Source organism: Calliopsis andreniformis, chromosome 1, assembly GCF_051401765.1.
Source record: "Calliopsis andreniformis isolate RMS-2024a chromosome 1, iyCalAndr_principal, whole genome shotgun sequence".
Lineage (NCBI taxonomy): Eukaryota > Metazoa > Arthropoda > Insecta > Hymenoptera > Andrenidae > Calliopsis > Calliopsis andreniformis.
In genome coordinates, this window is record NC_135062.1 from 1,212,884 (window position 1) to 1,236,452 (window position 23,569).

Genomic DNA, 23,569 nt, shown 5'->3' on the forward strand with positions numbered 1-23,569 from the left:
TGACCCACTATAAAACCGTACTTCCGTCAATGCGATTCGAGCATCACGCTGACCGAATCCAGTTACACTAAAAGAGTCGAAATCATCGAACTACCCGAATATTTGCATATTACCATCATCATTCTGTAAAAAGTTAATCAAAATCGGTGTTTTTTAATTGGGTCACTTTCGTAGACCGCGGGGCCTCTCAAAACGCGGAACCGGGTTCCGGCGATCGCGCTGAAACTGCCTTGCGCCGGCCCTGCCAACAAGTAATAATATAAGACCAAGAACCGACAGCGCGGATGAGAAGTTGAATCCGGAATTATATAGAGTCAAGGATCAGAGTGAATCTCTGATCATCATCCGCATGAGAGCTATAACATTATAACAACGAGAGAATATTGTAACGTTTAATCGAAAACTGCATAAGAGTCCTAAGGTATCGTGAGCGTACTCCGCAAAGTTCGAATCCATGTCCTTAGACCATGTCGAGAGAATCTGCAAAATCTGATCCGAAATCGGAAAGTGCGTGCAATAAGGAAACTGTGTCGACAAGCGATCAGTTAACTTACAAGGTAACAACGTTGAGACTATACGGATAGTAAAGAAGAATTGGTATGTAATTCGTAACTTATTAAATATATGAAACAGACAAATCTAAGCATAATCTACCAGTTCACTTCCACTCTTTCTTTTCACTACGCATTTCTCAGTGTTTAAGAAGCGGTTAAATTTCGAGCCTTTGTCTCGTCTGCGAAAATCGTAGTCCGTTAGCATACGTGACTGACCGAAGGTCGCCTTCGGTAGGAGATTCAGTTGCGCTGACAACAAACTCGGTACATTCGAATTAGGTCTCGTTTTTCAGCTAATACAGTTAAAGTTCGAACAGGTGAGCGATTGCGATCAGCTGTTTGAATCTCAGACCCGATATCGAGTGGGGATATTGGAGCCTGACAGAGAGAGAAAGTAAAATCGAAACATTAGAAACAGACAGACAATGATAAGCGAGCGCCGCATAGCGGACCACGCGTTACCCGCGTTCTACCACCCGTTTAGCAGCAGCCCGCGTATGATGAATAGATGCACACGTCGTGGTGAACGGTGAGTGCTAGAACCTCTGGCCATTATCAGCCACCCAGCCTAGTCAGTGCTATCGTAGAATTAATTTCAACAGGCGGCTCAGGGTCACTCAGCCTCTCACGCGCCTTTCTGGTGAGTTCCCCCACTGCGGCAGTTCCCCGCGCGTGTGGAATATCCGTGAGCTCACTCCTTCGTCCCACCAGAAAGTGAGGGGCTGAGTGACCCTGAGCCGCCTGTTGAAATTAATTCTACCATACTGATAGTGTGTCTCAAGCTCGCGAATCTCAGCTTACAACCGAGATTCGTACGAGGCAAGCCTTCCTGGAAGGCAGGTTAAACAGAGAAAGGGAGGATCCCTCCTCTCTGTACACTCGTTAGTCTATTGCACTACCTTAGCGTTATGACAAGGTATTTCTATCCCCTCCACATAGGCTAGTTGTCGAAGCCTGGAGTCGGGAAGACTAGGTATAGCGTGAAAGCCATACTCTCGCTTACCTGTGCGGTTCCACCGCTATTCTCTTTTTCAGACACCAGCGTCGCTGACCGACGTTGCGTGAAGCGAAAGGCCCTTCTCTCCCGGCGGACCATAACCCACCAAGGACCAGGAGGCCTCCGCCCCAGATTTTTGACGGCTAACAATAAACGTCGTATAAGCCCTTTTAAGGGCCGATTTAAATTGAATTAATTGTACACTTTTCTTTCGAAACCCTTCTCTCAATCACCTAATCCGGACCCTGTTAGATCCCTGAGTTCAGCGATTTTAACACTCAGAGAAGTTTAATCAAGGTGTGCTTTAGCACTTTAAAAGAGTAAGAACCCTAAATTTCGATCTCCGCCGCTCGACACGACCGCCCGTCTAGTTCGGACGTATTAAGATCATTCAAATTAGTAACTAAGTGCACTAATTTGTGCTCATTTCATATTGAATTTATTTATGCTTGTTATCCTAATAACATACTAATTATTCCAGCATGTATAATATTGTGTTTTAAAAACAGGAAAAAATTTTAGAGGTAGGAAAGGAAAAAGAAAAATAAAGTTGAGCGGTGACACAGGAACATGTATACGAAACAGTTAATATGTATTAACGCGCGAAAATGAAAAGAGCGACCACTTTCTAAATAATTAGCGATTTTACTGTATAAAAAATTATTAAGAATTATGTTTCAAACTTTATACCTTCCAAGAGAGTGTACCTTTTTCATAGCAGTAGAAGGTCGTGTTTGGCGACGGTCGTCAAAACTACCCATTTATGAAGTGTATATACCGAAATGTCGCCAAAAGCACCCCTGCATATACTGTAAATTTCGACAGATCGTTAAACACGCCCATATATCGCAATTGTCACCAAACCGACCCTTGCATGAGAATTTAGCATTGCTCGAAATATAGCATGAATTTTTCAATAAGCTATTACCACGTTGTTCAGCAGTGTATTTTACGTTATTTACCCTTGTTTAAAAAGCGGTTATATAACGGGCATGTGGCTCGTCCGCGGGATTCGTGGTTTGTTGGCATACGTGACCAACCGAAGGTCGACTTCGGTAGGGGATTCCGTTACCCTAATGACAAACACGGTATATTGTCGTATGACTCGTTTTTATCGTTAAAATTGAAGTTCAAACAAGATGAGCACTGTCGAGCAACGGTTTTGAACTCCAGGCCCGATGTCGAGTAGGGATATCGGAGCCTGAAGGAGAGAGAGAGTAAATCGTATCACATTAGAAGGATACAAAAGATAATTGGCTAACGCCGCGTAACGGCAAAATTAGCGTGTATCGCGTTTTGCGGAGACACACGCGGCTGTCGCAGCAGACGTCTTTCGGCAGTGAGTCTTGCGCCAGTCAATTCGCCAAGTCGTTAAGCAACATCAGCATTGCCAGTCTTCACGATTTCAAGTAGTTTGGTCGCCAGACGCTTGAAATCCTACTTGCTTTACAGTTGAACATCTGTCCCCTGCGACTAGGGAGTTGCTCTGCTCGATTTAATACGTAGTATACGTACGACAGAGCACCTAGTTCGTCAAAAGGTGACAATTCAGCGAGATTTGCGCTCTTGGAATCGGGGTCTGCCCTGATTCTCTGAGTTTCGTCTTCGTCAAGGAGCAACAAAGGCCGCTTCCTGGTTGATCTCTGAGCGACAGAATACAACAGAAAGAGTTAACGTACGTGCCTATAACCTCTGCGTTACTCGCGCTCTGCCACCCCACTTAGAAGCAACCTCCGTGTGACGAATACATGCACACGGTGAGGTGAACGGAGTCGTGGAGCCTCTGGCCGTCCTCAGCCACCAGCTAACAATCGTTAGCTATAGCGTATCCCCCCGCTCGCAAATCCCTGCTTTCATCGGGATTTGTACGAAGCGAGCCTTTCTACAAAGTGCAAAAGCGAAGAGAAGAGGCCCCCTCCTCTCTATCCACTCGCTCATCGACAATTTCTTCGCCAGAGAAGAAGAGTCGATAATACAGTCCACTGCATTACCTTATGTTACCACAAGGCATTGTTCCACCATCCACATAGGCTCGTGATCGAAGCCTGGAGTCGGGAAGAATAGGTGCAGCGTGATAGCCATACTCTCGCTTACCGGTGCGGTTCCACCGCTATTCTTTTTTCCAGACGCCAGCGTCGCTGACAAGGCGTCGTCCGGACCACCGAGGGTCTCCGCTCCATCGACAGCCACAGGAGCCTGCCGCGGACCAGTGGACCCCCCGCCTCAACGTACACGGCCAAAAAGAGGAAAAACAAAAGGTCGTAATAAAGTCCTTCTCAGGACCGACTCAAATTTAATTGAGTGTACTTGTTTTCATTCAAACCCTCACTCTCACCTTATCCGGAACCTAGTTAGATCCCTTGTTTTAAGCGATTCTAACAACCCTACTTTGCAAAAGGTGTCGCCAAAGGCGCGCCTACACGTATATATTTCAGCGGATAGAAGCCACAGAACTCAAGTTGTATTCCAAGAATGAACTATGAAGACTTTGTTTACATGAAAGTGAAGTGAAGTGAAGTGTAAGTAAAGCGTATGTTGTGTAAGTTGCAAAAATTAATTCCAAATGAGCCAGAAATTTAATCTGCAGGCAAAAGAATATTGGATCACTATGACAGGAAACTACAAAACTGTTGTTTGATCCTATTATTATTAGTCTTTTTCTTATTTGGTTATTTTTCACTTTTATTATCGTTCTCGTTCTCATTATTCTTGTTAGTTTTACTTTTTTATGTAAGTAATTTAAACTCACTGCGTTAATTATAATAGTTCTTGAACTATTATTATTACGACCTAAGTACGTTACTGGGGATTAAATACAGTATTTATATGAGGTTTAGGCTATGTATGCCTTTCTCGAGATCGTCGTAATGTTCAGGAATCGTGAATTGGTCAGGCTGTCGTCACTTAGCCCCTTATGCATATGTCTACAAATAGTTTAATTTATTATATCTCGTTTTAGAGATAAAATGATACGTTATTACAAATATGATTTACAATAATTTATTACCTTCTACTTATGATGGTAGCTAATGAAGAAGTCCTAATGGCTCGGCGTTAGTAGGCTTACAAAGGTTTTCACTCTGTGGTTTTACGTCGCGTGACACTGACTACGGAACTGTGTACCTGACGTGCGAAATATTCCTTACTTGAATTTTGATAAAAGAATCGACACGAGACAAAAGCTACGGCAGATTTTAAAGGAGTTGATTGGAATTTTGTTCAAATGGTGGGGCCGAATGTCCTGCCGCAATTGATGCTTACCTCAGTGAAATCTATTCTTAAAACGTGAATTATATACAAGGTCGGTCATCGATACACGTTGACACCTGCACGGTTGGTATAATGCTAAGGTTGTCAAAATACCAGATTACAGGGACACTCGGTTTGAAACAATACTTGTGTTGAAATGTTATACGACATTAGGATATAATTAACCGGAATGTAACGTTATTATATTAACATTTATATTATAAAATGCAAATGAAACATTTAGCTGCTTAACTAAATTATAGGAAAGTAAATATTTATGTACTTTGTACGTAATCTAAACCCATTAGGTATTAACAGCAGTAGCTAGACAGTATCTCGCTATTTCTGCGATTCAATTTGCTTGTATCTTCCGGTACGCGCACACCCCTAGATATATTTCAGAATATTGCATTGCAAAGTAAAACCTAATGTATGGAGGGCAGCCAACAGGCATAAAAACTAACCTCGCTGCAACGTACGACAGTTGATCGATGGGCAAAACATTGAGGCCTATACGATGCAATGTACGGAGCCCGTACCTAATGGACCGAGGATGCGTTCTATTATTTGACCCTGCTCGTTTCTTTATTTTCGGTTTTTGTAGGTAACTAGTAGAAGTTATGTTAAATTAAATTACATTCTGATGTTCGCACAGCATGTATATTATATGCCTGTTATAGCTTCTATGCTATTTTTTGCCTAGGAGTGTAAGTTGAAAACTGAAAATGTGTATCTGAGCAGTGAAAAAGATCACGAACAGTATTGCGATATGCCGAGGCAAAATTTCTTATAATGACGTGAAAGAAAAGAGGGGGGGGGGGGGGGGGGGGGGGGGGTACCGCACGGTATTCGACCGCATTGCTTGCAGTGCCCTCACTCTTCTATTCTATGACGTCACTTGTAAATATGTTGTCCCGGCATATCGAAATACTGATCACGGAGAATAAAACCGTAAAGTTTTACACTTTACGTTACACCTAAGTAAAGCTGGCAATCCACTGGCAAGTTACGGTAAGCTAAGTTAAGCTATGCTATTCTATGCTATTGTCTGTATGTATATTGTACATGCATATTGTATGGAAGCACATATTTTTAAACTTATTGTTAGCATAGTATAGCTTAGGTTTCCGGTGGATTCCCACGTTAAGGCTGTGCCTTAACGTCTGTCTTTTCTTTTTCTTCCAATCAGAGGAGAAAAAGGAAAGCGAACGCACGGCAAAATAAACCTCGTGGACGAACAACTTAATCTTGATGCGATTTCACCTGTTCTATAGTAAACTAATCAAAAAATTCGACTTCATGTGTCATTTATTTTAATTAAATTTAATTGAAATATCTGTAATCTGTAAGGAATTGGATGCAAAAAAGATATAAAGTAATAGGGAAGGAATAATTTGTTTGTGTAATTATTTTGATTATTTTAAAATAAGATAGCATCACTAATTGCACCGTGTTGCTCCGGTGATGTATCTGCGCGGTTTGGATCCGCTCCACTTCTACTCTTTCATTGAAAGAGGCACTCTCCGAGAATGATAATGGGGAAATAATAAATAGCAAGTAACACGTTACACGCCACCAGTTGATGAACTGCTTTGAACATCTTAAATCCACAACATATAGAGATTATTATTCATGCAGTTGTTCTAGAGAGCTCTGCTTTTGCTTGTGAAAAATACATTCGGGAATTACACGTTGTGCAGACTTGGTTTCTATCGATACATTTTACAATGCAACAATCATAATAGGGTAGTGTGTTAGCTATTTAACAATAGATCAAATTCATGTATAGTTACATTTTATTGATTTTTATTTTGAAATGTTTTTACAATATCAGATATCATTAACATGCAAATAATTCTTACAACAATTTTTAAATACGTGTTATATGGCACTATCAATCGCAAACTGTAAACGTACCTTTTCTGTTTGTGTTGCAGCATTGCATGCGTTTGTGGATAAAATATTGTTGTGATTATACAATGGAGTACACGTTTGACAGTCGATGCCGTTAGGTCCTTGAAGTTTGGCTATTTGTATCTGTAAATACAAAGTTTTCCACAATAAATATATAAAATAGATAGATTACGTACGACGAGGTTATAATACAAAAACTGCACACTACAACAAATTTTAACTTTTTTTCGGTCTTGTAACATTCAATACTCGCTTTTTGTAGATTTTTATGCGCTGAATACGAATCTGCAATTCGTTAGTCGCTATCACCCTCAGTTTTCGAAAAAATCGATTTTGAAAATAAACGCAATTTTTAAATTTAGAACAATTATTGTGTTTAAACGGTAATAGTTATTCAGTTGATTTTTGTGTCAGATTATTCTATGAACATTCCCGAACAAAATAATATACATTATTACTGGGTTATAAATATTTAAATATGTTTAAACAAAGATCAAAGGCAAAAGAACACCTGAAATGCACCACTTTTGGCAGATATTTTTCAATTTATTTAAAAAACTAAGGGTCGAGGAGAAAATCTGACCCCACCACGCGATGCAGCAGACATTTTTCCTTCGGAAAGCATCGACAGAAGTTGTAAATCTCGTTTTGTTTTCAATATAGAAACGAAATAGTTTGGTAAAACATACAGCGCCGTCAGCGGTACTCAACTACGTGACGCGGTAGGCCACATGTACACTGCACTTGCCGCTCAGCGTCAAGAGAGGGAATCGCTTAACAGGCTTGACTTTTACCATGCTCCGGTATTGTATTATGCATTTACGGCAATGTTAACTATGCAAAGAAGTTACGAAACGGTTAACACATGCCGCAGTATACAAAATATCAATTTTATTATTCAAGTTAAAATGTTTGGAACATTAAATACATTGATTTTCAAATTCCAGTTCCTTATTTGTGCTTGTAATAGTTAATAATTGTATATTAAATATCTTATAAACAATAAATACAACATGGATCATGGTGATAGCCGCGCGTGATACTCTGACGCTGAGCGACAAGTGCAGTGTACACGCGGCCTACCACGTCGCACAGTTGAGTACCGCTGACGACGCCGTACGTTTTACCCAACTATTTTGTTTCTGTATTAAAAACAAAACGGGACATACAACTTCTGACGATGCTTTCCGAACTAAAAATGTCTGCTGCATTGCGTGGTGGGGTCAGATTTTCTCCTAGAACCTTAGTTTTTTAAATAAATTGAAAAATATCTGCCAAAATTGGTGCATTTCGGGTGTCCTTTTGCCTTTGATCTTTGTTTAAACATATTTAAATGTTTACAACCCAGTAATAATGTATATCATTTTGTTCGGGAATGTCCATAGAATAATCTGACACAAAAATGAACTGAATAACTATTTCCGTTTAAACACAATAATTGTTCTAAATTTAAAAATTGCGTTTATTTTCAAAATCGATTTTTTCAAAAACTGAGGGTGATGGACCAATTCCGTTTTCGGATTCGTATTTAGGACAGGATACTCTACAAGGATCACCCAATGGATATTGAAAGAGAAAAATCGTGTTGGACAGTGAGCTATCGGTAATTATACAGTACACACGAAAGATCGAATGACTTTGACTTTGGCCTTGACATATATTGTTAAAAACACTTTCCACATCCAAGTTGTTCTTAACCGCCACTTGCTATTCTTCAAACAGTCATTAAGCACAGAATATGTTCGGTGCAACCATATTTACTAAAATGATATCTTAATTTTTATAAGTATTACCTATGCTAAGAACAGTAAAAGTTGGATAACCGCCTGAATCTATCTATGACAGCGACGCTCAAGTAGCTCCGCGGTGAGCACGGGCGGCCTATAATGCCTGAGATTGCCCGCGAGCGGTTTCAAGACCGAATTCGGCAGCCGAATCGGGAGCAATCAAAATAGTACGAGTGGTGCACTTCCACGCGTAGCCTAACACCGGAGCTAAGTCGAAAGATGCGACATGTTCGGTCACAATAATGCTTAGCATACCGGCACAGAATATTTATCCTCTGCCAAATTGATTATTTATTAAAAACGTAATTCACAATCGTCATTCTTTCCAGAGAACTCTTTGGTAATTGTTTAGGACTAGGGCCTTCCTAACAATTTTTTTGCGCCTTTGCTACATTGTAGATTTTGATGTGTAGATTAAGAATCTGAAAGAAAAAATTGTCGCTCGCTTCTCGTTTTTGAGATATAAAAGTTTATATTACAATGCGGGCGCCGCCGTATCAGATATACAGTACTGGCAGAATGGAGCTAATGCGCATGCGCGAGTTCTGTGGAGTCATGAAACGTGCATGTCTGCTTCTCAAAGCTTGAAAACCTAGCAAAAATAGTTCATCGCAATGACAGATCAGATGATGAATAACCCTCGGCTATTGCTTCAAGATTTAATTGGAAATGCGAGTGAGTGGCTTGTTTATTCGGCAAACATTTGGGAACAGAAATTTCAATGATTACAACAGAATGACCATTGTAAATTTCTGTTACTTAAATAGAGTTACCAAAGTCGTCCTCCATGAGGTATCACAATTTACCTTAAAAGAGAACTACACGACAAGAAGGCGATGTGAGATAGCGGCTCGCCATAAATATTTGACCGATGTAACGTATGGAGAAGAAAGGCGGAAGTGCGTGTATTCCTGTTCCACATCCCGGAACATAAACAATCGATATTGATTGTTAAAAAACAGATCTTTTCAGAGCCACAATAATTAACGTAGAAATACAATACGTATTTGGTTTAACTTGACCATGTGTTTTGAAATAGTTATAAAGAAATTATTTTTTACATAAACATATAGGTACTGACTTCTTTGCTTTTGGAAATAAAAAGAAATAGTTTGACTGCAGCCTCTGCTTTATAAATATATAAGTTCATACACTCTATATTGCAAATTAGTAAAGTAGATATTGTATATGTTTGTTTTATCGGTACATACACTAATATGTTTATTACGTATTACATACTTTAGCAACTAATATCGTAAAGGTTCCTCTAAAAGAACATAGTGCAATGCCTGTGCTGCTGTAACGAATTGATAAAACAAGCATATTTAGTGATATTTACTTTATTAGTTTGGCGGATCGATGAAAACCAACTCTCATTAATTTACATACTCCTAAAGCAAGTAGTTGCAGTAACACTAACTTCAAAAACATGGTATGTATAAAAACATTATTACATTATGTACTTATACAGCAAGCATTTTCAATCATGTTCACTTCATACGTTTGCAATATAAAAGTAGAGCAATAGTTTATGTATAATGCTTGTTTAGTCAGCACATAAATTAATGCTCTTTTTCCATATTGCGAACTATATTTCACTAGCACGCATGCGCGTCTCGTGACTCCGTATAAGATGTAATACTGTATAACTGATACGGCAGCGCCCGTACCATAACATAAACCTTTATATTTCAAAAACAAGAAAAGAGCGACAATTGTTTCTTCCATATTCTTAATCTACACATTAAAATCTATAATGTAGCAAAGGCACAAAAAAATTGGTGGGGAGACTCTAATCCTAAACTACTACCAACTCTTTTTCCGTCTCAATTAAAGACATTAATTTTCGATTTCTCCACAAGAATTCTATTTTCCCACAAAAAGTATAATGACAAATGTTATTTAATTTATTGAATAGTATTACACATTAAACTATGTTCTCTGCATATGAATTTTAATTCGTTAGAATCCATGAATTTTGCTTTATATGAAAAAAATCAACCGATCCGCTACATGTACAATTTAAAGTGACAGTAACTGTAAATAAAAATAATATATCGTACGAGAGAACCCTTTACTAACGAAGATTCAGTTAATAATGGTATCTGCATATTCGCGCTGTTTTCACTCGTGGTCCACTCGAAAAGTGAATTATTACCTGCCGCGTACCTTTCATTTATTTTAATTAGGTTTTCAAACAATACATTACCTTGAAAAGGTACTTATCTTGCAATAACACGATCATAACTAGTGTTATTACTTTTTTGGAATTTTTAGAGCATAAAGTAACTCTTCTTAGTAACGTTTTTAAAGATTAGTGAGTTCCAAAATACCATAGACCTTTTTGAATATATATAACGATAGGAATAACCGTTTTACTTTTTAGAAATATTTTGTATGTGAATAGGGATTATATTGTAAGAGCAATTTCACATTGTAATATTTTCTATGAATGATATAGTTCGAAATATCGAAATATCTTTTTCTATAAAGCAATCAGGCATAGAGGTCTCCCAGATATTTTCTATTTTAGTAAAGTGTAACGCCCCACGACTCTGTCTCTGTCTCTTCCTATTTCACTCTATCTCTCTCTACTATCGCTATCTCTCTCCATCTTAGTGTAAATATGTCTATCTCTTTCTATTTCATTCTTATTATTGTATATAAGCACGTATTCTGTTCATTCATTTATTAATAGATATTTTTGTATTACGACACACGTTATATACTATAGATTTTAATTACATTCTCATATAAGTATAACATATTTCGTACGTTTTCATATTAAAACAGTCACTATTAGAATAAGAGCGCCATTAGAATTAGAACAACTGCGCATGTGCGAACTCCGACTGGCGGGTATATAAGGAGCTGCGAAAGCAGCAGGAGACACACTTCTCTCTGGCATCGGGTTCCGAATAGACGAAGATCTGGGAGGCAGCTGAGATACTCGTCCAGTGAGATCGAGACCGCTCCTTTAGGGGTAGCGACCGTTCTACCAAATAGTAATTGATGCTCCTTTAATATAGAGTTCGTGCTTGCCGTAAACAGACGAATCGCTTGCTAACAAGCGCTAGAAGCCATTCCTAGTCGGACGCATTTCTAAGACCGCTCCTGAAGAGTCTTTTCTCCAAGGTAGCGACTGATGTAGAAATGATAACGAAGGGCTTATGGATGCTTAGGCAATCAAGCAAAGATTATATGTTTCATGAAACCTTGAGACCGCTCTGAGGTTATAGCCACCTATAACTTTGGCAGCGACCAGGGCATACGAGACAAGATCTATTGCACACACACACACACACTCTTACACTGCGTATCGTCCAATATAGAGGATCCTCTACCGCAATTAATACGGGTTAATAATTAATAACAGCATAATTACTCTTGTTCACGAATGTAAAAGCGTAGACACATAACCTAACTTCTGTTCACGAATTTTAAGCATAGACACATAACCTAACTCTCGCGTTATCGAGATAAATGATAGAAGTATATCGCGTAACGATTACGATTAACATAACCTCATCTGTGCATAATAATTAACCTTATTTGTTCTTATAAATATTTAACGAATTAGAATAGGCATTAGTATTGTATTTGCGTTAGAATTAGAATAGGGTTTTACTGAATAAATTATTGTTAAGAAAGATCTAAGCTTTGGATTTTAACTTCTTAACCGCACGCCACACGAACCCCACTTTTCGTCCATCGGAAAGCCGCTCTTCCATGGACAACGTAGCATCGCTTTAGGGACGTTACAAAAGAAATAATAATGTTTTATTATTATTTCGAAAACTATTTGTAGTAATAATATTTGTATGTTATAGTTTAAAATTCAAGAGGATAATTGTTAGCACATGTACTCTTTTAAAATTTGGAACAGATTCTTCTTATAGTGAAAAAAAAGAGAGTTTTATTATATTTCGCATATTTTGGTTGACAGTTACAATTTTGGAGATTACTTTAACAGTGAATCCTATCACCTTAACTTGTCGTTGTATTGTTTCATTGTCACAGAACCGCTCATTATCATGGTGTTTACCTGTGCGCTCAGCAGTTGTGTGCCGCAAGTAAAGTTTTATAATTCGTAGCGGAAAATACGTTTTGAATATCGAAGGGTATTGTTTTCTTTTCCTTGTAGGCAACGAATTCTTAAAAGCATGCATTACACATAATAAATAACAAAGGAATTTATACTCCTTACATAACAATAATGAAATTGTCATTATGTGAAATATTTTTATTTCTTTTTTCTTACTAAGGTCAGCGCCATATTTGCCTTTCGTCTGCCCGAATTGACCAAAAATCAAAAGTACCCAAATGTTTTAAACTTCTACGCTCATTTACCACAAAAGCAGCTTTTTTCAGAGCTCATTTTGTTCAGGTATATTCAAAATTAATAAATACAGGATGACTTATTAGTTCTGTTTCGCGCGAAGTCTCGTGAAACGCATGCACCTAAAATATTCTATAAGGCTTCTCGCAGAACACGACAAGCACGCCTCTTTGCTGGGTCTTTTATGTCGTTTGTAAATGTACTTGTAATTGTAACAGACTGGCATGTACATTCACAAGGAACCCTATCTTATGGTCATTCCGCAATGAATGAGGAAGCTGCTCGGGCTAGGTCGCCCACAGGCGGCTTCAGATTCTGCCAGATGCCTGCGGGCACGTTCCCCAAACATCACTGATCTACGGTGTAACTGCCTGTTAGTCATTCTCACCACTGAGGAGGAACCCCTCTCGAGATGCCCCAAAACTTGACAGCAAAGTAGAAACCGAGCAAGTAGGGCTAGGAAACTGTTATAATATCAATTTCGATTCCTGAAACAGTCATAAAGAACTTTTATTCTGAATAACTGTTATGAAGAATTGAAATTTCGGACTATATTTGTTTCAGTTACGGTTCTACGTCAGTACTTATATCGGTTCTATAACCGTTATTTTTTCAGTTTTACGTATATCAGTTCCAACACAGTTATACGTATACATGGATAATTTTGTATGAGAAAATGTCTGAAATAATAAACAAAAACCAACAAAATAACTCTTCTGCCAACTTTGTATTAGCTTCTGCTATTAAAATTAGATGATGGTATTTGTTAATTAGGATACCTACGATGTTGTAAAATTCACCAAAGTGCTCAGGATGAGGCATTATGCTTATTCTATGAGAAAACTTAAATATTTATAATGATTTACTATTTTACACTTCAGATTTACTACGTCCATTTCTAACTTCAACTATCTACTTGCTGCACTTCTGAATCAGATGCAAGGACTGTTGTCACGTAGTTAGTGTGTTATGGTATTTGTTTGTTTGTGACGAAGAGACATATTTTCTTTCTCCTATTTTTTTATAGTAAAAGAGTTGCAGGAGGAGAAAATTTTCCAAATGTGTCGTTTACCAACTAACAGTTGCTTTTTAAACGTGGCCACGCAGGTTCGGTGCATAAATTCAAGCACTGCCAGAGTAGGGACTTAAGGACGCAACCCGAGCCTGACTGGGCCCATATTGTACCGTACCGTAGTTATAGAAAACAGACATATTTGCCAGTCCCTGTTTTCTCATTGACTTTTCAAACTTGGGGAGTAAAATCTTAAAAGGCCCCTTGGCAGGCAGTCTTAGATTCTCAGTTACAGAGTTCATGTCTCTGCAGCTCCTCTCAAGCACAACATTTTTTCCAACACTAAAGTATCCCAGAATAAAGTTCTTAAATGAATTGATTCAAAAAGGGACTTCATTTATTTCACGCGATATTTTCAACATATTTAATGTCTGAAAAACATCAGGGCAATATCTTTAATACAAAGATTAATATCTTTTTTGTTATTGTTTAGACTTGGAGGTCAGATTTCTACTACCGTATCATAAAACTTGACCGTTTAAAGTGCCCAATGAGTTGATGCACAGCGCGCGGTTGTGCCACCTTTAACTGGCTTTATCTAAGTAATCATTCATCACAGTGCTTTCATCACAGGGGCAGCAGCCCCTCCCCAAAATAATAGTCACCTTTTTAGTTATTTATTCCTTTATATCTTCAGGTATTTTATATGTATCTCCCATTTCTTAAAAAAAACATACAATCGTTCGCCAAAATCGAATGTTTTTTTAAATGCAAATTCTGCCAGATTGTGGTTGAAATGATATTCTGTACGACCATACCTAGGAATATTGCCACAAATATCTCTCCATAGCATTTCTGTAAGCAGCAAAGTGTAGAAGAAATCGCATTGTCGACGGTTCTGACTCATGTCAGCCAGTTCGATCCGAGAGTACGACGTTTGGCATTTACATCAGACGTAAAGTCACGAAATTGACTGCAAAAAGAGTTGAAAGCGTATTCCTTCATGAAACGATGGAGCAATTCTGAAAAAGAGGTGCCGGATGCTAAACGTGCAAAGATTTCGGATAAATCTTCTGTGAAGTGCTATAGCTGTGGGAGATTTGGCCATAAATAGTCGGAGTGTCAAGCAAGGGGGAGAAACGCGAAACCAAGGACGCAGACATCAACATTCACGACAAGTGCAGGTAGCCAACAACCATTCGTTAAGCAGTTGGTCTGCTTCAAATGCGGTACTCCAGGACATGTCGCAAGTCGCTGAATAAAAGAAGCGGGCAAGACCTTGGCTGAAAGTGAGAAGCGAGTTGATCTTTGTACTCTTAAACCTATTGTCGGGAACTCTCCGACGTTCTGGTGAGTCCTTCTGTTTTCATTACGACTCCGGGGCGGAGTGTTCATTGGTGAAAGAAAGTGTAGTTTCTAAATTCAGTGGAAAGAGATATAACAATGTAGTCTCCTTGACTGAAATTGGCCAAACAAGTATTCAGAGTACTATTCAAATTTTAAGTGAAGTAGAGATCAACGGATTCACGATGGAGATTTTATTTCATGTTTTGCCTAACATGTATTTGCATAACGATGTAATAGCAGGGCGCGAAATACTTAGTCAGGGATTCGAAGTACACATCACGGCGACTAACCTATCGCTGTCAAAAGTCAATATTGTTAACAAATGTACTATTAGTAATTTTCTGGTGAATAACCTTGAACAAGTAGAAACAAACATCCCATTACACAGTAAATCCGAACTAACAGCGGTATTAGAGAAATATCGCGAGTTCTTCATAACTGGCTTCCCGAAAACTCGTGTAAATAATTGCGAATTAGAAATCCGACTTATAGATCCGAGCCGTACCGTGCAAAGACGCCCTATCGCCTTTCACCGGAAGAGAGAAAGGTAATGCGTGCAATGGTAGACGAACTCTTACATGCGAACATTATTAGACCTAGTTGCTCTCCGTTTGCAAGTCCTGCCCTTCTAGTTAAAAAGCGCGATGGATCAGATCGTATGTGTATAGATTTCAGAGCACTGAACAATAACACTGTTCCCGATAGGTTTCCGCTACCACTTATTTCTGACCAAATATCAAGACTTAAAGGTGCTAATTATTTCACTCTATTAGATTGTGCTAATGGATTTCATTTAATACCGGTTCATCCCAATTCTATTGAGCGAACCGCATTTGTAACACCTGATGGACAGTACGAGCACCTGACGATGCCATTCGGTCTACGTAACGTGATATCCGTCTTTCAAAGAGTGATAACAAAGACCCTGGGCGATCTAGCACACACGTATGTGGTCATTTATGTTGATGATGTGTTAATAACATCGAGTACGATGAAAGAGAGTCTAAAAAGGCTTGATAAAGTTCTAGAAATTCTAACAAAGGCCGGATTTTCACTCAACCTTAAAAAGTGTTCTTTTCTAAAGACTAAGGTAGAGTTCTTGGGTTATGAAGTCACTGCCGGCGAAATTAGACCTAATAGACGAAAGGTAGAGGCACTAACTGCTTTGCCTCCTCTCCTGACGGTAACGCAACTTAGACAATTTATTGGTCTTGCCTCCTACTTCCGTCAGTTTGTGCCTAGCTTTTCCCGCCTCATAGGACCCCTATACAAGCTCACTTCCGGCAAAGAACTCTTCGTTTGGAAGCTTTATTATGAGGAAATTCGCCAAAAAGTGATTTCAATTTTAACTAGTGAACGCGTGCTTATGATGTTCGACACCCGATATCCAACAGAATTACACACAGATGCGAGTACAGATGGTTATGGCGCGATTTTGTTTTGGTTTGAAGGAATGTCTCGGTATGTGAGAAAATTTACAGACAACTGTATCACGTGCAAGGTAGCCAAGTCTCGCTCAGGAAAGGTTCAGGCCGAATTACATCCCATTCCAAAAATGACGGTCTCATGGCACACAATACATATAGACGCAACAGGAACACTGAGTGGCAAGAATGACGTAAAGGAATATGTGTTTGTCCTGGTAGATGTACTCACGAAGTATACTTTACTCTATCATACCATTAATATTGATTCCAAGAACATCATAAAGGCCGTAAAAGATAGTGTAGTATTGTTCGGGGCGTTTATACGAATATTTGCGGATCAGGGTAGATGTTTCACGAGTAAGAAGTTCAAGGATTTCTGTGCGAGTCAAAACATTCACTTGCATCTTGTCGCGACCGAGTCTAGTAAGATAGACCGAGACTAGTAAAACTCGATCGTGGCAGAATGCTTTAGGTGATATTCAGTTGGCCCTTAATTGTACCACAAATCGCGTAACAAAAGCGAGTCCCTTAGAAATGCTGATAGGAAAAGTAGCACGTCCATTGACCTTAACGACTAGCGACAGCATAGATGTGGAAGCAGAAGTGGACATTTCGATAACTAGAGATGAAGCAGTGAAAGGTATTGAAAAATCAGCTCAATACGATAAAAATAGATTAGACTCTACAAAGGCAAAACTGAAGGAATTCTCTGTCGGTGATTTTGTGTTAATTGAAAATGAAGAACGCAATCAAACGAAGCTAGATCCGAAGTATAAAGGCTCATTCCAAGTCGTCGAGATTCTTGATGGTAACAGATATACGTTGAAGACATTAAATTCGAAACGTACCTACAAATACGCTCATGATAGGATTAGAATTATGCCTAAAGGCTATGATCCCATTGAAATTTGTACAGGATCGGACCACGAAGAATCGAGGGAGTAAATACCTCGTTTGTCTGATAATCCTAGCTCGCGGGCATTAGCCTCCGCTTTTGGATGAGCCGCAAGAGCGCTGTGGATGAAATAATGACAGTTAATGTAATCACGAAGTTGATTATGTGTTAAATAGTCACGGAGATGACTAAGTTTATGTGTTTAGTAATCTTAAAGATTTGTTCAAATACGTTTGCGTATTTGATAAGTCACTGGGATGACTAATCTTGTGTACCGGACAGTCACGAAGATGACTAATCCTGGGTAGTTAGTAATCACAGGGATGATTACGATTGAGCATTTGATAGTCACAGGGATGACTAAACTCGTGTGTTTAAAGGTCACAGGGATGACTCTTGAAGAATGTCTAGAGAAGCGACCAAGATATGTCGCGCAATTATCATCTTTTTTGTTTACGGACTTGTTTTTGACGAGGTGTGGCCTTCCGGATAGTGTGTTAAAGAAATAATTGCAAATTCCAATGTTCTTTTTTTTCTTTTCTCTGCAAATAAAGGAGTTTGCATTCTGGATAGTTTGAACAATGTGTCTGCGTTTATTTTTTTACTGTTCTAGATTAAACCCACACGTGGACGTGTGGCACGGTCAGAATAGCCGTGTCGGAGAGGTCATAAAGACAGGCTCAAGGGTTCTGTTGGCGGTTTCAAAATTCTTTTGGAAGAAGGGTTCTGAGCAAGTAAATACAGTTCGAAGAGGGGCAGGAAGGAGGAATCAGAGAAAGAGTCAGTTGTCTTCGAACGATTGACGGGTGTATTTCCTTGAGACGGACGACATGACAGACGAGACGAGCGATGAAACAATTTTTTCGACATATATAATTATCTATAGGATTGCCTCTCAGCTTGTTTTCTCATATCGATATTATGTCGAAAAGATGTTTCAGAGCCCTGAACATTGGTAAAAATCTCCGAGGAACCTAGTGGGGTTACGATCCGGAAACCCTTTTTAGACTATATGAGTTTCGTTCGTTCTGTTGTTGAACACGGTCTTTTCATCTACTTTCCTAATAGTAAACGTTGGTCAGAACAAATTGAACGTATTCAAATTTCCGCAGTAAGATGTGCCTTCGGCTACTGTATCTCAACCCTCACCAATATTATTATGACAGAGTCCGGGTTGCCGCTTCTGGAGAGCAGAGCCAGTTTTCTATGTAACAGCTTCCTTTGTTAAAGCGATGTCTAACTACAACAGCTTTACTTATAAGTGCATCGTAAATTATTTTTCTTCGTCTTATATGAGTAAGTTCAGGCCTAGATTATTGATACTCATAGAGTGTATAAACTCAGCACTCGATAATCCTAAGGAGGTAAAATCGCAGGGCAATTGGTATACTTATTGCCATAGTTTTGATACACTCACCACTTCTATTCTCTTTGATGTCAGTCTAGGACACGATGCATCTTCTTCTCACAATGCCAACGTTACTTTTCTGTCTTGCATCAATAATCTCAACGCCGTATCCATGGCAGCAAGATTTCTGACCTTGTTGGTGTTGGTTCGGCTTGTATATGCCCTGAACTCAAAATATGCATAAAGCGAGCTATTAATCGCAATGCTTCAATTTTCATGGCAGAGTATATTGTTCTTAATGATGCTCTTGATATCGCTTTACTCCACACGGGTCACTGTTTCCTCATATTCTCGCCTTGTCATCACTGGAGCCACATAGGCTTAACATCAGAATCAAACCATACATTCTCGAAATCAAAAGAAAATTCTCTCTATTTCAATCTGCTTCTAACAACAGGTTCATCAAATTTTTCTGGGTTCTATCACACACGGAAATTGAGGGGAACGAGAGGGCTGATCGGGCCGCCAAGGAGGTTGCGCTTTGTAACTTTCTAGACATTATCCATATTCTTTTTACAGATCTTTGTGCCGCATTTTAAAAAATTATGAAACATGGTACTAATGAATTTTTGAAAAAGCTGGGTTCATGCAAGGGCAGAAACTTCTTTCAGAATTTCCATAGTGGCTTCGACCTTCCTTGGTTTACTCACAAAAATCTCCAAAGAGATTTCATTGTCACTATTAATAGGATGAGGTCCGATCATTATAAGCTGTTCTTCTCTTTAGCCCATATTGGTATAATTAAAGAAGCCAAGAGTAAATGCAACTCCTCCATCGAAGATTTAAATCATATTTTATGGCAATGTCCTTTGTATGACATTCAAAGAACAAACTAAAAGCTTCACTAAGGAGACTGGGCTTTACTCTACCTCTATGCATTGAAATTTTTTTTCTAAGCCTTGTACCCCCGCCTATCGTTGTATATTTTCTTTTCTTAAAAATTGTAAGCTACAAATTTGAATTTGCTCTTCTATACATGATATTTTGTTACTGTTTATTGATACTGATACAGTATCAGTGTGTGTCTCTTGACCCCCCTGATGAAGCTAATTGCAATATTAGCGAAACGTTGGGTAAATAATTCCAAATGGACATGGCGTACACCCGAAAACCTAACAGTGACAACTGTATGATGCCGGGCCGTGAAAGTCTCAAATCTTATGTGTTATACAGCTTGTTTGTAATCTCATTTGTAACGTTCAGCTAAATAAGCCCTTCTAAGGGTTTACATGCCTTAATAATAATAATAAAAAAAAAAAAGAAGAAAGGAAAAAATCATGATATATAGATGTGTGAAGTGAATAGACGATTTACGTCAAGGTCCATATATTTTTTTCTATCTTATAGTACCGTTCTGAGTTGGCTTGTGCAACAAATAGACAAGGTTATTGATGTTCAATGATATTCATCAGCTTTTTAAACAATTTTCATAAATGATTACTCAATAGTTTCACAATTATAACCTGAAAAAGAATACTATAAGAACAAGAACCGACAGCGCGCAGGAAATATTTAATTTCGAGTTATATCGAGTCAATAAAGAATTATAGCGAATCTGTGATCACCACCCACGCGAGAACTGTAACATTGTAACAGCGAGGGCGTATTGTAAAGGTCGCTTCCCATTGCTGTAACGAGCTCGTTCAGTCATAAATTGTGCGTCTTCGGCGAATTTTGTTCGAAAAGACGTTCCCACTAGGCGAGCATAGGTCGCTTATACGACGCTTCGAGCCACTCGAAAGGGTCGATTTTTACGAGTGTCCGAGCATGAGAGGCGTTCGGCGCTAGCAGCCACGGCTATATTCCACGCGAGCATCCGAGCATCCGAGCACCCGAGTACGTGAACAGAGTGAAATTTGTAATTTTCAGCCTCATTTTGTATGCTATTTCTACAGATTACTTGCATATGCGCACTTATTGCGCATCAGTACAAGTTCATACATTAAAAGCAGACAAAAACATGTTAATTATTGTTGAAAGCTGCAATTTCAACAATAATCAGGGGTACCTCAATTTTCTCAATGAAAGTTAATATTTTTTTAATACGTCAATCGATACATCTTTGTATTCTCTTTAGAAAAGTATTGGATGTCTTAGTTCGAAAGTTGATTAAATTAGGAGCAATGAGTTTTGCTCCAAATTTCCACAATAGGCGACACACTGTGGGATGGAAGACCCTACCTCCTGCCTGCGGCGGCGACAGCGATCGCGGTGCATGGTCGCTTTGGATATGCCGGGCTCGTTTGGTGATTAAACAGATCACGGTGCAGGCTCGCTGGGTACTTCAGACCCTCCTGCTCGTAGAGTTGACACTTTGAAGTAGACCGCGAACGCGCTCGCGGCCCGAACTTACAGCAATGGGAAGCGACCTTAACGTTTAGCAGAAAACTGCATAAAGAGTCGAAGGGTATCACGAGTGTACTCCGCGAAGTTCAAATCCGCCTTTTTAGACCGCGTCGAGAGAATCCGTGAAATCCGAGATATAAAAGTCCGTGCAATAAGGAAACCGCGTTGAGAAGCGACCACAAACGCCTAGCTTCCAGCTAAATTTACAAGGTGACAACATTACGACTGTACAGATAGCAAAGAGGAGTTGATATATAATTTGTATTTTGTCAAATACTGTTAAACCAACGCATAATCTACGAGCTCACTTCTCTTCCTTTATTCATACGCTTCTATGATAAGTTTAATCAAGGTGTTCTTTAGCACTTTAAAGAGCAAGAACACTTAATGTCGATCTCTATTGTTTGAGACGACCGCCGCGCTGTCTAGTTAGGACGTGACACAAAAATGTCTTAGACTGCCTTAAAAGTGGCAGTCTAGTATAAGCTAAATATTTGTAGAACAAACGATTTTTAACCCTCTGTATAGGAGAGTGTTTCCAGATAAAAGAATTATATCAAAAAGCTCATAAAGAAGGAAAAGAAAATTTAGAGACGAAATGAAAACCTTATACAACCTCGCAACTCGAACAAATTTTGGCATACAATTAGCAAGTTTAACAGAAAATTCTCGCGCATAGAGGTAATTGATATCAACTCTTGGTATGATTACCTTAAAGAGTTACACTCTCCCTGAGAAAACGTATGATAAACGTATGATACACCATTTATGTTAACAAACGTATGGACTCGTCGATCAGCACTGAAGAAATGATGGAAAGCCTCATCAATTGCTATAATAATAAGGCCCCACTAATAACACTATCTTTTACGAGTTTGTATATGTAGTTCTTATATTTGGATTTTGTATCTAACTCTTCTGTTCAATAAAATTATGAGTAAAGAAAAGATGTTGATAGCTTGGAACGAATCAACATCAAAATGTTATACAAAATAAGCGGCAAAGGCAACCCCAATAACTATCGTTGTATTGCTCTAATTAACTCAATGGTTAAAGTCTTCACGCCTATTACTAAAATGGGCAAATATCAGTCGGCTCTTGTCAGAATGGCAATCTGGCAAGAGAAAATCGAATGTTTGAACAACATTTTAGTCTTGAATGTTATTATGCAAGTGTATATATATAAATGACAAGATAAGCTCTATACTCTTTTCACTGATATCGGCAAGGCTTTCAACTCAATTACGAACTACCACGAGAAAAACTTTATAATATGAAGGTAGGAACAAAGTTTATAAATATAATTAGAAACATGTATAACTGTATATAGTGTAATTGTTAAATCCGTGGAATCTACCTCTTTTGTGCGAGTGACAGAAGTTTTTTCGAGAAAGATTTGAAGTCTGATTATATCTAGAGACGCAGCAGCGTCTCGACGCTAAATACATGAAAATCGAAAATCGGTATATATATGTCATATACAGGGTGTAACAAAAATGTCGCAGTTCCTTAAAAGGGGTGATTCAGGGGGTGATTTGAAACAACTTTTTCCTTAGCGAAAATGTAAGCTGAGGCTTCGTTAACGAGTTATTAATGAAAAACACCGGCCAATGAGAGCGCGAGTTTGCCGATCGAGCGACTGCGGTAGCGTTGGGTACGCGCTGGGCGCTACGGTTGTACTTCGAACAAGAAAGTCGACATGCGTCGAAGGAAATAGCATTAGTGTGAAAATATTTGCATAACGTATAAACGAAAAAGCAATGCAACAAAAGAAATGAACGGAGAATTGGAGAATTAACGTTGAAGATAGAAACGTTGAAAGTAGTCTGCGTTAGATTTAAAAAATAATAATCATTAATGAATTAAATGCAATTCATCTGTAGTTTGTAAATCTGTGTCACTGGGTCACTGTACCGATACTGGTCATCGACCTCTGGAGTGGTTTATGGCAGGGTAGAATTTTTCCAAAGAAGCTCCTTGTACCCCCCACGTAGTTTAAGCACCTCAGACCTTCTTTGTTCGGACACTCCGAGATCATGTCTCCTTCGAAACCAAAGCAATAAAGCCATAAATAACCTAAACGCGTGCCCTAGCATAAACCATTTCGACGGTCGATGACCAGGATCGGTACAGTGACCCACTGACACAGGTTTACAAACTACAGGTGAAGTTTGTTCTCTTCTTCCTTTATTTTTCGTTGTATTACTTTTTCGTTTATACGTTATGCGAATAAGAGATTTACATATTCGTATTTTTACGTTGCACGTAGTTTTCCTCGATTTTAAGTAATTATT

General features: G+C 38.8%; 1 protein-coding gene across 13 annotated transcripts in view; it reads right to left on the minus strand.

Annotated features, from left to right (window-relative positions):
* LOC143189077 (uncharacterized) overlaps nt 1–23,569 on the minus strand; it is a 407,881-nt gene that overhangs the window by 146,390 nt on the left and 237,922 nt on the right. For 12 of the 13 annotated variants that reach the window (XR_013001548.1, XM_076375138.1, XM_076374864.1 and 9 more), the window contains one exon: nt 6,718–6,837. Coding sequence is in view for 11 of the 13 variants with exons in the window: in XM_076375138.1 (XP_076231253.1) it covers nt 6,718–6,837 (120 nt within the window). In the remaining 2 variants the exon portion in view is untranslated. Of the gene's footprint in view, nt 1–6,717; nt 6,838–23,569 lie in introns of those variants that run through there. The other variant, XM_076375880.1, reaches the window with a different exon arrangement.